This window comes from Labrus bergylta, chromosome 12, assembly GCF_963930695.1.
Source record: "Labrus bergylta chromosome 12, fLabBer1.1, whole genome shotgun sequence".
NCBI lineage: Eukaryota > Metazoa > Chordata > Actinopteri > Labriformes > Labridae > Labrus > Labrus bergylta.
Window position 1 is genome coordinate 6,994,441 of NC_089206.1, and position 16,746 is coordinate 7,011,186.

General features: G+C 38.8%; 1 protein-coding gene across 1 annotated transcript; it reads right to left on the bottom strand.

Moving 5' to 3' along the window:
- Positions 1-9,473: 9,473 nt before the first annotated feature.
- On the bottom strand, positions 9,474-16,379 carry LOC109986739 (thyrotropin-releasing hormone receptor-like). The gene is made up of 3 exons (XM_020637519.3): positions 16,206-16,379; positions 13,702-14,536; positions 9,474-12,538 (listed from the first exon to the last, which is right to left on the bottom strand). Exons 2-3 carry the CDS (start codon positions 14,476-14,478, stop codon positions 12,140-12,142), a joined length of 1,176 nt encoding a protein of 391 aa, XP_020493175.1. The 5' UTR covers positions 14,479-14,536; positions 16,206-16,379; the 3' UTR covers positions 9,474-12,139.
- Positions 16,380-16,746: the final 367 nt, after the last annotated feature.

Sequence of the window (16,746 nt, forward strand, 5' to 3'; positions counted from 1 at the left end):
TTCATGACATGCTGAATGACCTGATCCTCCAGGACGAGCTGATCTTCTATTACCAGGAGGATGCAGACGTTTGTATCCTTTGTTATGCCGTCCTCAGTGTCTGGAATTAACAGTGACAATAAATAGATGTAACTGTGAAATCTTTGCAATACTCTCTGAGAAACAAGTTGGTGTGATGGATGATAATGATGAAACACTAGGGCGGTCTAGAGGGTGTGCTGGGTCTGAAATTAATTATCAAAAAAAGAACAAAACAAAAACATGACACGAGTTTGTTTGATTTGTTGTGAACTGTGAGTGAAATGAGCACACACACAAAACATAGTATCGTCCAGTGAGACCACGGGGTTTCTTTCCTCCTGCAACAGTATGTAATTAACCCTCATGCATCACTATGGACATTTTTGTCCATTTGGTCAAATTTTACCTCTTCATCTGGCCATCATTTTGTCTGTGTTAGTGCATATGGCCCCATTTTTTGTAAGAAAGACTCTCTTTTGACAAATTTTGGAATAGATTTTTTAATACAATTTTTAATAGATCAATAGAACTCTGGGAAACATGTTTACCTCTTAAGTCACTAAGGACAAAAATGTCCACTTACAAAAAACTGCTATAAAAATAGAACAGATTGATATTTTTTTCTACTTTTTTTCTGCATACATCTCATAAACAACTTCAGCCCAAACATTCAATAATTTTTAGGAATTTAACCCTTTAAATGCCAGTTTGATTACTTGATGTCACTGTTGTTATTTATGAAAAAAAAAAAAAGAAAAGTTATTTTCCATTTAACAAATATTTGGTGGCTGGGGATTTTTTTTTCAAATCAGTCTTGGATATGTCAAAGATTATCCAAAATATTGACTTTGATGCATTGTTAGTTTTTGTGTAGCATCAGATTTAAAATGTATTTCCCTGTTTGGACATTGGAGGGCGAAAATGTCAAATTGACATACTTTTTTTCTACTTTGTTTTGCATAAATCTCTTAAACAGCTCCAGCCCTGCTCAAAACTATCAAATATTGAATAATTATCAGGAATTTAACCCTTTAAATGCCAGAATCATTTAATCAAACTGGCATTTAAAGGGTTAAATTCCTGATAATAAGTCAATATTTGATATTCGGTAGACCTCGTCTTTTTTTTTTTAACACAATTGTAAGAGAACAGATTAAGGGGTAGTGTGTGTGCTCGTCTGTTTAATAGGCTCTGTGGTGAAGGCTATCGAGATTCTGAGGGAAATTCAGACTGGGAAGAAAGAGGAAATGAAAACAAACCACAAAAAATTACAATAATTGTTATATTTTTTATTAATAGTAAAAAAATGAATTAATAAGTAACGTCAGGTTATAGCAATGATTATAATATTCTTCCACAACATCCTCTGTTGCACTTACAACAGATGTCTCTGCGAGCAAGGAGGGTTCGACAGAGCTCGTAATTTTTAAGTTAATATGAATCACCTTTCAAAGTTGGAAAACTTAGTTGAGGTGACATAAACGTATACTGGTGAGAGACAGTCTATGTGAGAGACAGCGTGCTTCGGGTGAAATCTCGAGATGGGTGTGTCGGAATCATTGTGAATAGGTAGTCAATCTTTGGAAGAATTTTCATTTTAATGGTTGCCATTCTGCCTAGGGTGGATAGTGGGAGGTTCATCTAGCGGTGGAGATTTCATCTCGTCATTTATTGTTTTCAGTAGTGGACTGAAAATAAGACTGGTCAACTGACAGGCTGAGGGACACCTCAATACCTATATATTAGATGTGTCTTGTGCATAAAGGGATTTGTGTTGTGTGGGATTCCACATCCAAGCTGTTACTATATAATGGAAGAATGGAGGATTTGTTCCAGTTAATGGAGTAATCAGAGATAGTGGAGAATGATTGAATAAGTTTAATTGTTTCTTGTAAGAAGACTGAGGGTCATACAGTTATCTTATGACGATGTTTGGGGTTGGAATTGCCTTTCATGTTGTTGTTCTGACATGGTGTCATGGTGATGGCTGCTGCGAATGGTTCGATGAAGAGCTAACACAACATTTTCATAGACTTGAAGTAAAACTAACTTAGAATTTGATGTTATCATAACTTTTTGTTTTTACAGTGCAGTGTGGCACATTACCTAAAGGTTAAAGACGGTTTAAGGACAAAGGATATCACTGTTGACCTTATTGTGATCCCTTCAATCTTTTATTTCTTCTGGGACTTTTCTAAATAATCTCATTTAATCTCTTTTCTGTTACTTAGCCATTTCAGAGAAATAATTTACACAACAATACAAGGTCTATGAACAACAACCTGTTGCCAGCCTTTATTTAACAAGGAAGTAAAGGGACTGTGAGGAGATTTTATTTGGTAATGAAACAGAATCACCTTAATTATGATGCTTCTGGTTTAAAAGCAAACCAGACAATCAGTGAGAAGACAGGCTTGGCAAACCTATTTGACATCGTTTGCAGATTGCCATATTCACCCACAATGAACTGCATTTTGGTTCACCTCCCTTGTGTGTTGGCACAGCCAGATGGTTCCAGATTCAAGTCCTGGCTGGGGACTTCCAGTGTTGAGCTAGAGCATTCTGCCTTTGTTACACCTTAGACACACTCTTAGGACTAGGAGTGACATCGTGAGGATGCATTCACTGAGATCTGCCTGGTAGATAATATTTAAATGAATTGGTGTATCTACAACCAATGTTCAAAGATAAGAAAAAAGATAAGTTGCACATTATCTTTTTTAAACCAGTTTGGCATTGTCAGAGTAGTGAGTCAAAAGTGTATTTTATGTGTCCCTTTAATTTTCTATGGGCAGATAATTGTTAGTGTTATCAATCCTTTCCAGTGAGAGGTGTGTAACATCAAATTAGTTCAGACAAGCAACACACGATGAGGCAGAGGATCCTTTGTCTTTCCATGACAGTGTAATGGGGGGGGCGGCAGTAGCTCAGTCTGTAGGGACTTGGGTTGGGAACCGGAGGGTCGCCGGCTCAACTCCTGATGCGGACCAAATATGGAAGTTGGTCTGGTAGCTGGAGAGGTGCCAGATCACCTCCTGGGCGCTGCCGAACCCCCTCCCCACCACCCAGCTGTGGCGGAGGGGCCACTCTGACATCTCTCCATTAGTGCATGTCCATAGGATCCTGTTTGTGTGTATATTTCAGCCTATGTGTGTGTTGCATGACTTACAGAGTGTAAAAACAGAATCAATAAAAGTAAATCTTAATCTTGATGATGGTGTAACTTCAAGCTGTATTAATTTCCCTGGACACCAGATTGATATGAAACTGAATGTCTCCTGCTGCAGGTCGGAGAGAAGCAGCTTGTGCTTTCATCAGAGCATGAAGGACCCCACATCACAATGAACAACAATGAACGAATAATGGCACGACACAACAGAAAATGTCAAGAGGGAAGGAGTAGGTTCATAATGACAGCAGAGATCATCATAACCGCAGGACCACTGAGCTACAATAAGGTTAGCATTGCAGATGAAATGAGGCTGTCTGACATAATTAAGGTCCACTTTTGGGATGGGCAATAAAGACGGTAAAAGCTTGTATTCATCAGCAAAGTGCTGGATGTCTTTCTATATTCTGATTTAAAAGATCAAAAGAGAGAGTGCTCTCGAAAATGTAGATGTATAGTAAAAATTGACAAAATGTACTTGTAAAAATGGAGAGGTTGTTTTATCTATTTTTGGCTTTACTTACGGAAATAGAAACGGTTATGTAGATCTGTTTTTCTCTGTCCATTATTTATCATAATCCTGACTAAAATTCAAAAACGTGTAGGCCTATTTAGTTTTGAACATACATTCAGGGTCCACAGAGGATATATCTCGCTGAATCTCTGGTTAACCTGAGTTCACTCATTTCTTAACCTCTCCAAAACTCGCTTGTTTTTTTTCTACAACAGAGGAAACTACAACCTAGTTCATTCAGATACTGACATTTTCTAACACAAGCAATCTTTAACTCAGCTGCTGTAAAAAAACATACTGTTTGAAAACGAACAAAAGCTTGGGTTGTGTTTTACGATTATTTAATGAAACACACCGCTGATGAACTGAGTAACCCGACTGAAGAGAGGAAGAGACAGAAAAAGGCGGGCAGTCTGGTTTGTATATGAAGAGAGGGGAGGTGTTTTAGTGTCTGGTGGGGGCTGGAGAAAAACAAACAGATTCAAGGTTTTGTTTTGAGTAAACACAAAAAGAAGTAGGCCTAGATAATAATGCAAAGTGGGATAAATGTTGTGATAAACCAACCTACTGGATATAGTGTTATAGCCTTGATTCTTTTTTAGCACCTGTAGGAATTCAATATGTTTACTTTGCCTTCAAACAATAAACGCCTCAATCATTTGTGACTTTATAAAAAAAGTGACTGTAAGGAAAAGCTTGGCTGGTGGAGAGGGCCTCAAAAAAAAACTACTGCTTAGGGCTCCACAATACTCTATACTCAAGCTTTTTACTTTAGCTGATTAATTATTTTTTAAGTTTATTTATTGAGAATAAATTATTCTTAAAGAAGCCCTTTCTATTTCTATTACATATAAACCAAATTTCGACATATCAAAAATCATATACAAGTAGGAGAGAGTATGGTTGAGGAAAACCCTTTCCACCAGGGGCATATCAGATATTAATTAACAACACTTGATGTCCCTGTTGCTCCCTGAAATATAAAAACACACAGGTTATCGATCTGTGAGGCCTCTCTGTGAGCGATTCTTTATGATGTTTTTGATTGCAGAGCAGGGAGTATTGATCCCGACTGACCCTCTCAGCTGTGAACATGAAATATACTTTTCACCTGAATGACTCAAAGGGCCATTGGAGGGAAGTTATATCGACTCCATGAACTGAAAAAAAAAGATTTGCTCTGTCATGTTAGAAAATAAAGTTGGAGTATTTAAATGTTTCACCTGAATGACAGGGATTTATCATCAACCCGTTTAATACTCAGAACACAGAAATCCAAAAGAATGATTTAAAGGTTAATTTCACTATAAGATACATCGAAATGCCTACACCGTCAGTCACTTGTGGCTGCAGCTTCCAACCAGGAGAAGATGTCATCGGGTGGTCATCAACTTTCATCGGACGTTTCGACTCTGAACCACAACATCCTCCGCTTGGCGGGTCTGCAGTGATGGACATCACGGCCCATCTTCCCCTGGTTTCCAGCTCGTCTCCTCCCGCCTGAGCCAAAGCCAGCGAGAGGCTCTGACATTTAATATCACACTTGAGAGCCAATAGACACACAATAAAATACATATGTTATCACCATGGTGACACATTGGACTGTCTATGAGTGAGAGATATTGATGCCCAGGTGTCTATTTAACATAGGAAGTATGCGTGATCACACTGGTACAAGATTATCAATCCCTGAAATGATTATTCCAGGAACGCTGTCATGTTCCTCAGCTTCACATTAGTGAGTGTGACATGATTGTCATACATACTGACACGCTATTACACAGAATAGCAGTGCTTCAGAGGTCACTTTCCTGACCACTGAAGCACTTTTACACAAAGTTCTCGTACAAGTTTATTCAATAGTTCATTTCTCACTGTTTGTTCTCCACACTTGTTCGTTTCAGTCACTGTTGATGCTACAGCTTAAACAGTGATGTGGACTGAACACCAAACATGCTTTTAGGCCTCAGAATAGCTTAAAGAGCACCGACGTCGGATCAATATCGAAATGTTTGACATGCGGACAGAAAGAGAATGATACAGTTAACGCTTTGCACATCTACTTCAGCATCTATTCACGCTTGTGCTTTATCATGATCAAGGTGTTTAGGTTCCTCCGTATGGGAAAACTGATTACCAAAAAAAAAAAAAGTTCTTCTTCTTTCACTCAATTTTAAACTATTTCAAATGACTCATCTATTTTCTAACGTGCTTTTCCTTTGTTCCAGCAGATCATTGCACCCAGACTTCTTACTGTGTCAGCAAACTCTTTCCATTCCAAAGATTCTCAGTCTGCTGAGGGAGCTCGACCAGTGCCATAATTCCTCTATAGCGTTCTGTCTCCTAACCAGCTTGCCGGTCAGCCATTTGCACAGTCTCCAATTCTGAAATAAATCACAATGAACCCACAATCCTACTTTTGAGTCCGCTTTCGGTCGCTTACAGTACAACAGACCACAACACTATCTTTGTTGAAGTGGTACTGAAGCACATATTGATCCAGTATCATATTGAAGTGTGCAATTCAACTCTACACTACACAGTCATATTCTTAATTAGTTTTATGTAATAAACATATTTTCAGAACGTATACATGTCATGAAAGGATGCATGTTAGTAACACAGGGCTAATAAATATCCCACAAAGATACGGTCACAGAGAAAAGCTCATTCACCCCAGATATGATGTAGATTCACATATAAAGCAGCTGACATGTTCTCCAGCCTCCCTTTAATCTACAGCGCAGGATAAAAGTTCAGACGGTCTCATAGCAACCTCTTCTTCATGTCCACATTGAAGGCGGTCTCTGTTGCTAATAGCCCCATGATTCTAAAAGACTGTTTATGGAAGATGAGCACGGTTGACATACACATAATCATCAGGAAATATCGCTGCTACTTTGTTAGAGGATATTCTTTCAGTATAAAAGTAATATGCAGCACAAGGATGAGTATTTTGAAACAACAGTAGGTTTAATTTGGTGACTTCAGGGGTCTGGGAGCTTTAACTCATAACAAAAAACCTAACATATGTTCATTTTTGGCAAATTGGAGCCATTGAACAAATGCAGGTTTAGCTATTGATTGTTCTTTTTGAAGATAACTGCACAGGTATCTGTCGCTCAAAGGGAGCTTTCTTTCTTTGTTTTTATCGATTCCTAAGCAGATTTATCGTTGCTTGCGATGGACACAAATGTTTAACCTTAAACATGTATATAAATTAACCCCTTAAACATTTATATAAAATAATAATGTAATAAAAAAACAAAGAGGATGTGGACCTAATTGCAGAGAACAAAAAAAAATGGATTTAAACAAAAAAGGCAAAAACCAAAGTTCACTGTTTCAAGTCCAAAAAGTCCGACACTGGAACAGAAGACGTATGAACTGACGCATGAGGGGGACAGATACTAAATTATAGATGCTCCATTAGATCCAACTACATCCATATTTTTCACTATTTTTAAGGAATATTGAATAAAACATACATGTCAGTCATTAAGACATATTCAACAGATTAACACCTCTTATGTGTTTAATTTGAGTACTTTGTTAGATATTTGCTGTAAGCCATCTCCTCCCTCACTTTGTGTTTAACGTCTGCTCTCTTCATTATGTAGTTTCTTTGCAGCAGCCTTCGTATTAGATACATTCATTCATTCAAACATTGGAGGGTTAATGGGCAACAAGTTATAAAAACTCTGCTGAAGCAGCGTAATGAGCCTCCTGAAACATGGTGAAACACTCTGACTGGCCTTTGATTATTTATGTTGATGTTAACAAGACGAGAGCTCTTGACAGATACAGATGATAAATTATTCATTTTCACAGACGGGCATCACTTTTTGTCCTTGCTTTTAGAAAGGATTAAAATGCTACCCACCATAGCTGCTCAGGATGGCCCCTCCTGTTTTGCATTACTCAATTATAATTCTGTTTCTTAAAAGCTGTAAAACACATTTCCTCATGTTTAAGTTGGTTGAGGAGGAGCATCAATTAGTTACTTAAATGCTCTATTAAAGAGACTGTCTTAACAGAAGAATGAACAGATTTTAAAAGATTATCTCATGTTTAATTTGTTGAAGAAATAGATGCAGAGGTGGACTAAAACACTCATGTTTCTTCTGAAATGAAATTGCATATTCTGAAGTGTAAAGTGGAAGATAATCAAGAGCGTAGGCCTAAATAACCACAAATATACAGTAACTTAAACATAAGCTATTTTTTGCAATCTATGGGGAAACAAAGCTGGCAGTTTATTATCATAAAAGGAAAGCTATCTATAAATTGATGTATTCTTTCTTTGGGATATACATGTAAAGGCAAATACTGTTAGACATCACAACACTTGCTGGCTGCATTCTCTAGAAAACAGAATAAATCTCGGATCTGACAAGTCACATAAAAGGCCATTACCAGGCAGAGCATGCTGTCAAACAACACCATATAATGGGCTACCCTGCCACTGTTTATAAGAGTTGTTGCTGTCTAAGAAGTGAAATCGCTGTGGAAAGTGGTCAACATGACTTTTGAATTTAGTGTCTGTCTCGACCCTTAAGGTTTTACCAAATTTGAACTACCAAGCAGAGCAAGGTTTTAAGACTGTAACATTGTGATTAAATCCTTAAAGGTGTGCAAAATATACTTTATCATGTTCTTCTAACACTAATATGTTTCCATAGCCTGCGGCAAACCCCTAAATTATGAGAAAAGTCCGTCCTCCCCGTCTTTTGCCTGCTCCACTTTTCAGAAATTGTGTGCTCAAACAGGACATTTAGAGATTCTCCCTTCATGACATCACAAAGGGCAGTGACCCCTCCCCCAGGTGGGTGACACTCCCACAGCTAGGTGTTTGTTAACAATTGGGCATGGTGCAAGAAAGCCAGGGCCATCCAAGCCCTTCCAGAGAGCAGCATGGTCAGACACAGATCATTTACATTTAAAGCTACAGACACTGAAACAGCCTGTTCTGAGAAGGTCTGAAATAGAGGGGTTTATAGGCATGGTAAAATAAAGGATTGGAGTGGATTTTGAGCTATAAACTTCACACACATGTTTTTGAGGATCTCTGAGACTTATTTAGACTTGTTGAAAAGGCGAATAATATGTGACCTTTAAAAATAATAATGATAAAAAAAGTTTTTCGACCCCTCAAAAACAGTCTTTAGATCCTTTGTTACATCTAAGAGCTAAAATGAGAAATATAAATGGTCGTTGAGGGTCGAAGAGAGCAGCTGACAGCTTTTTGCTGAAGGTTTCTGTGAGTGAAACCTTCATTGATTCTTTTCTTTCGACCCTTGTGACATCTCTTTCATCATTAAAACTCCTAAGAAGTAAGGAATTTATCAGCTTTAAACAGCCCGCACAGTATCCAGAGGGACTCAAGCGCTTTATGAAATACTCTCAGTGCGACAGAGAATATGACCCCCACATTAAAAAAATACTGACAGGGTTGATTATTGACAGAAACTTCTCTCTACAGGCATCAAATCTGATACTGCTTAGATAATTCATTTTCTTTTCTGACTTTATTTTATTTGCATGCTGAGGTGTAAGTTTTGAGTTTTAAAGCAAAGAAACTGGAAAAACAGTCAAAGTGAGATTTGTACAGTCTGTCATGGTAGCCTAAAGGCTAATTGATGCAAATTGAAACCAAAGAGTATTATAATGAGTCCTTGAAGTGATTCATCTGTTTTTCCCCATTCAGGCATTCAGTGTAGTATATGTAAATCCATAAAGCTCCATTGTCCAAAAGAAATACTGGCTGAATATGGTCAAGATGTTTTTTTTAATTTAGAACACAAACACTTCATAAATACAGAGAAAGCATACATTATTATCAGGCTATAAAAGGTCATTCCACAGTCCACAGGAAACTACAAAGCATGTTTACAGAAAAATCTTAAAACCTAAGTCCATCTTGGCACACACGTGAACAATATACAGAATAGATAAATACATTAAAGAGACAGTAAAAAGGGATTCAAACATGAGTCTTGAGGTACTGATATGAGACATGCAGTAAGGCTGACGAAAGCACAAAATGGCAGTAATGAAATAAAGGGGGACAGCAAACTTGTTGGCAACCATTACTATCACAATATTTCCCCCCTGATGCACCTTGTGTCAGGTTTGTTGCATGTCTGCAGAGGCTTTAAATGACAAGTCTTATTTTCTTTTTCTGGGTTGTTCAGTGTTTTAAATTGTGACTGGATAGTTTGCAGTCACATTCTTTACCTACCTCCATGCAGGTTGGCAGACTGAACATGCAATGATATGAAATGATCCCTCATACAAAGAGGACGTGAGTGGTATATGAAGCAAAAATAGGTAGAGCTGTTGTTGGGCTTACATAAAGACAACCCTATTAACTCAAGGTGTAAACTATTCTAGAGGTGCAACAAACACCTGTGTGAGGGACATGTCGTAAAAAAGCAGTCTCTACATGCCCACACAGGTCAGAGAAAATGCTTTAAATCCCTATGAAGGTGAACCCTGGTTGTGCAGATGCTTCAACGTTATGTGAGTTGTTTCTCAATTCAGGAACGTAGTCCTTGAGGGGCACATTTAAAGACCGATTACATCACAGCTGCGTTATGAAGCCTGTCCCATTCCTTGAAATTTTCCTTGCAAATGCGTGTCGCTTTTCAACATATTGCGCCAATTAAATTGAAATGGCAGGCTTTCAAGCCGGTGATGATAACACTTTTAAATGTAAGTACTTAGTTTCAACTCAATGGAAAACCTAAAAATCTAATGTTGTAAACAAGAATAATCTTGAAACTTTAATCTCTTAAATGATAGGTTTAGTTATGTGAAGTTGGTTATGATAGCTAGTTCTGGTGCAGCTGTCAAGGTTGCTAGGCGTGGCTCTTAGTAATGACATGGTAACAGCCTGAACAGCTGGTGATGCAAACAGGAGAATGGAATGTCTCATTTTGGATCGGTCTGAACACATCTACGAAGGCTACGAAGGCTGGGTCCTTAGATGCTGAACTGGGACACGTCTACTGTTAGTTGTTGTAAGCCGTTCTGACGTTCAGATTCAAACCATGCTAGCCTACAGCTTTTAAATAATAAAAAAAAAAAATAGGTAGTTATTCAATCAAACCATAAGATAATGATGTTATAAAATCATTAAGAGTCTATGGCCATGCAAGCAGCTATGTGCTGTAGGTTAGCCGCAGTGATGCCTTAAGCTACATGCTAATGCTAACATGTAGATGTTTAGCTGGTATAATGTTCAACTTGTTTACTATCTTAGTTTAGCTTGTTAGCCTCCTAACACTTAGCCTAAAAGACAAAGTACTGCCAGATGTTGAGACAGTGTACCAGGGCTGCCAACTTTTAATTTCAACTTGGAGTGACATTGTTTTGGAGGTAGGGGGTAAAGGAGTCGTAGTAGGTCTAGCCTACTAAGTTTAATTAACTGCGGTATCTTCCACAAAATCATTGTGATTGTTGTTGCACTTGTTTGGTTGAAAGTTCAAACCGTGGACTACATGGTTCAAACATATAAATATGATGATAATAATAACTGGTGTGCTCATGGGCAATCCGTTAAAAGTGAAATCTTAGCCGTGAGTACTCTCAGTCAATTGCATGAATGGTTGGCTACATCGTCTCAAAATCATGAATGTCAGTCGAATATTTCACGACAATCCATTCAACCTGTTTAGGTAATTCAACCAAAGAACTGAACCAACAGTCCACCTGGCCAATGTATTTATATAAAAGGATAAAATTAAGTGCCAAGCCGCTGTTGTAACTTTAAGCTTAATAAATAAAAATGTGTGAGAATAGGGTTTGACCAACTATGGTTTTAGTCAAGATGAGGTTCACCCGAAGAAAAAAATGTTAGGTTAACGCACGTAGAGGTGAAGCATTGAATGGTCAAGTTAGAAACAAATGCCACCAATGTTTAGACCCTTATTGTCGCTACTGCTATTGTTTTCTTGCTCAAACAGGATGAATATATCAAGTGAGTGTATCTATGATGTGGAGGAGTGTCGCACATCTGAATAAACAACATAAACTGAGCAGATGGAAATCACAAGTGTCCTTGTAATCAAGAGACACATTATACTGATGATTTGAGAAGGTCATAGTTTCGCATAACCAGCACCTGCTCTAGACAATAATTATGTGAGAAAATACAACCTAACACAGAAACATGATGCAAGTATAAGGACCATCGTACTAGTCTTACTATATTTACAACACAGTTACAACACTGATACAAAAGTAGGACAACTACTACTCTCCAAATTCAACCTGTCAGTAAACAAGAGAACATCTACAAATCTCAGTATCAGTTATTACCAGCAAAAGAAGCTAAGGTAATGGCTGTCTTTTTTTCCCCACAAATAGTTATCATACACTCACCGTCGGTCCTCATAAAGCTTTAAGACAAACTCATCTACAGTAAGCCTTTATTAAGAAATGCTGAAAGTGCTTGCGTCATCATCTGTCTCATTTAACCTCTTGGTGGTTTGGCTGCTAATTTCGTCCTGCTCGGTGACCTGGTCATTGCTCTCATGGGATGAATCCTTCATCACACTGTAATAAATTGGTATGTTGTACTCTGCTGCCTTTTCCTTTTGTTGCCTTTTGCACTTGCAGAGCTTTTTGAACGCAACGCGAAACTTCTGAGACATGAGGTTGTAAATGATGGGGTTGATGGCACTGTTGGTGTAGATGCACATTCGGCAGAAGAGCAGGAACCAGGTGTTGTTGTAAGGCGGGTCGATGAAGGAGTTGACCACCACCAGCGTCCGGTAAGGCATCCAGAGCAAGGCGAAGAGGATGACCACCACAGCCAGCATCTTTGTTATCTGTTGATACAGAGAAATAAACATATAAGTGTTATTCTAATTTGAGTCACGGTTAACCATGTGAAATAACTCATGCCAGAATAGTACATTACCTTAACCCTAATAAATGGGTCTTTACTGGTATGGTAATGGACCCTTGAGGTTATATCAAGGGGCAGATTTGCTTCAAGCAAACATCAGTATGCTAACAGGCACACACTGCTAAAAGCCAGTTAATGTAAATAATACCAAGTACATAAAAGATGTTTGCCTTCTAAATAACGATGTCTAGCTCTACCAAGCAATTCACAGGCTGCATGGTTCTCACAGTACCCCCTTCAGTTGGACTTTACTGGAATACCTCCATTGAAAGGTGCTCAGGAGGTGTAATCAGTCACCCAACAACTTCAGCTGCCTCTTTTTAATGCAAAGGAGCAACTGCTCTACTCTGAACTCCCCCTGGACGTCTGGGTTATGCAATTATCAATAGAATATGTGTATAACAAAGCACCTTTTCCGAAGGCAGAAGGCATTCATTATGATGCATTCTTTTAGAAAAATGAGCTAGAGACAGAAATTCAAACCAGGACTACTTTCTCACTACCTTACAGCTGGCCAGTCAGAGCTTGAGGTGGGTGTATAGTGGTATTGTGTTGTTTCAGAAAATCACAGTCATTTTCATACAGCCTTTGGCCTCTGACATCAGACAGTTGGGGGTGTTTGACTATCTGGCTGAAGCTCCCAATAAAGATACTGCCAAATTAACAACATGATAATTAGGATGTCCTGTTTTGCCCTGTTTACATACTTACTAAGCATGACACAAAGAACATGAGGGTGATGTAAATATTATTCATCATAACCAGAGTTTTTGACCTTGAAAAGGTTATAGACCAAATATCAGGTCACAGGTGGTTTGATCAGTTGGGAAACCAAGAACATCTGGTCGGACAAAAAGTTAGTTGAAAAATCTCAATTTTACTGACGTGATGGATCGATCGTCCCTTATTTGAATGAAAAAACAAGATTTGAACAATTCTGACCTATACACTCCCCCCCCTAATTCTACCACATAATACCCTCTTAATCAGAAATTGTTGAGGAGATTTCTATTTTTCTTTGATAAACATGAATAAACCTGCTTTTTACTCTACCACTGTGTGTCCATCTAACCTTTCCAGTACCTGTTTCCTTGCAGAGACCGCACTCTTGTTAGCCTTGTTGGTGCTGTTGGAGTGACCGTGGTGAACCGACCCTCCTCCGGCCCTGTCGCTCAGGTGTGAGGGCAGAGGGCTCATGAACAAAATCCTGGCGATGAGTCCGTACAGCACAGTGGCCACAGTGAGTGGGATCACGTAGAATAAAGTGAAGTCCAGAAAATAGATCGGCATGTAGAAGCTCCTGGAGACGCGGTAGCCACAAGTGACCACCACGCCGTTGGTGTAGACCGTTTCATCGGTGTCGACTAAAAAGAACCACATAATGCAGTAGAGTGAGGTGAAGATCCAGACTCCTGCTATGATCCTCTTGGCCCGGGAAACGGTGCATATGAGCTGTGCCTTTATTGAGTGACAAATCGCAATGTAGCGTTCGATGGTAAAAGCTGTGATGGAGCATGACGACACGTTGATGCCCAGGTACTGAAGATAAGTTATACACAAACATCCGGTGTACCCGTATATCCAGAAGGCTATAACATCAGAGATATTGGGCAGCCCTGCAGCCAGGAGCACGATCAGGTCTGCAACAGCCAGGCTGACAAGGTAACAATTAGTCGGGGTCACCATATGTTTAGTGCGCAGGACAACCAGCACCACCATGATATTTCCAGCAATCCCGACTACACAGATGAGTATTGTCAAAAATATAGTTATGACCTGCTCTTCAAGAGGGTTCAGAGGCATTTCTGTCAGGTTTACAACCCTGGACACATCCTGAAAGATTGTGGTGTTGTTCTCCATTGTGGTTGAGTCCAGTCGCTACAAGTCAGTTGATCGCAAGAGAAACAGAACAAGAATCCTAAGGACAGAAACAGATAAAGACAACAGATGAGGAATGTGAAAAATATTGAGATGGGGAAGGGATTTAACTTTATTTTTCTGTTTAAAAATATCAGGTCTCTCCCCAGTGTTGGTTATATATTTTATATATTTTTTCCTTGACATTGGGATAAAGCCTATCCCCTACCGATATTTTGGAAAAACATATTTGATTAAAACAATGGATCAAAATGGGATGCAAAAAAATTAGCAAACAGAAAATGCCGCTTATAGTGCTGAGCTTTTAAGTTTATGACTCTTCATGTCCCCTCAGCTTTAAAGAGTTTTATATAAGTTTAGCTAATTGTTTTGCTAAAGAGCTACTTATGTCGCTGAGGAGCATGTGGTGACCAAAACATAAATAATAAAAGTAAATATTGATTTACATTCATTAGGAGGACAGAAACACAACTCTGAAAGGATATTAATGCTTCCCAGTTATTACTGGATGTTAAAGTTTACCAAATTAACCAAAAAGGTAATAAATAAGGATGAATTTCACAACTTGTTTACGCTGCCCTCAAGTCGCCAAAAAAATCATCTATTGAAGGTTTGCTCAAAGTGATTGAATTAAGTCAGTATAATTGAAATTACAAGTGAAATAATTGATTGCCTACTATTTATTTTATATAAATAAATATTTCAGCCACTCTTAGAGGGGTCATATTATGCTTTTTCTGGTTTTATATGCTCTTTAGTGTGTTTTCCAAGTGTCCTGTGCATGTTTAGGCACATCTATGTGCAAAAATTCCGCGGAAACGCAGCTTCTCCTACGTCCTCCTGTTAGCTGTAGCATTAGCTGCATGTAACGCTCGGTTCTAGCCCCCCTCGAAAATTTTTTGCCAGTGTGACATCTTGTCAGTGTGATATCACTGATCTAAGCCCATTGGCTCGTTGTGGCAAGCCCTGCAGCTCATATTGCACGCCCATTAACTTCTGTAGCACGCCCACGATATGCCGAAGCCTGCGGTAGCACAGTAGTGCTAAGGTGCTCTAGAACGTGGGCACTTCAGAGCCTTAGCGAGAGAGTCAGAAGCGAGCCGGTGCATGGAACGGCAGTACATGAAAACAGACACTTTTTTCGAAGGGCATAATATGACCTCTTTAACATTTTTTTTAAAAGAACATTGACTTGGGATGACTTGTAAGTAAATAAATGCTTATTCACATAGAGATAACATTTACAGCTAAAACCGATCAAAATTCTTGTGTTTTCTGTGTTTCTGCTCACTGAAATCATTTTTGTATTAACTAGTTGACTATGAACTAGTCCTAAAACACTGACAGGATTCTGAAGTGCATGTTAATGACTGTCCAGTCAAACTAGTCATCCTTCATGACTACTTGATCCTTTTTTTAAATATCCCAAGTGAAGGCTGACAGAAACATTTGGGGTGATTTAAAACAGAAAAAAGACTCTCTCCTGTTCTGCCAGACCATGTCAGACTTCTCTCCCTTCATTATAAAAGAGTCTTCTGTCGTTTCTGACTTTAAATCATTCTTTTGAAAAGCCCCAGAACATATTAGAAATACGTAGCCACATCATTCCCATTTAACTTATTTCAAGAATATAAAAGTATGCAACAGTACATGAATTAATGAAAAAAAAAGAACTACAATTTTAAAGAGAAAAGAAATGGGCATCTTACCATTATTTCCATAAGGCAGCACTCACTCTGGCATCGCGGCAGCACTCAGGTACAATCAACCAAGAAACACAGATGACTGTTCAGTCCTTCTCTAGAGCCGCTCCAGCCATCACATCTCTCTCTCTCTCTCTCTCTCTCTCTCTCTCTCTCTCTCGCCCCTTTTTCCCAGTGCACCCCTCCCTCTGTTTCACATCACACACCAATATATCCACACTGCCACACACTGATCTGTACAGCCACCAACTTAAAAATCAATTCCACCTCCCCATCCAAGCTCAGTGAGAGTGTCATGTCAAACACTGCGGCCAAGACTGTGACCATAAACCCTGTAATTACTGAAAGAACATAGAAGGTAGCCTGCAATTGAACACATCACCCTCTGCAGTGGACGACCACTCAAGTGAAATGGCACTGGTTGTGTAGTAGGCCTGCTTTGCCGTTAGCTGACATAATTTAGTTGACTCCTTATCTTGTTTAAAAGGGAACAATAACAGCTTTTGGTTCTCTTGTTTTTCCTACACTCAGAAGTCCAGAATTCAAG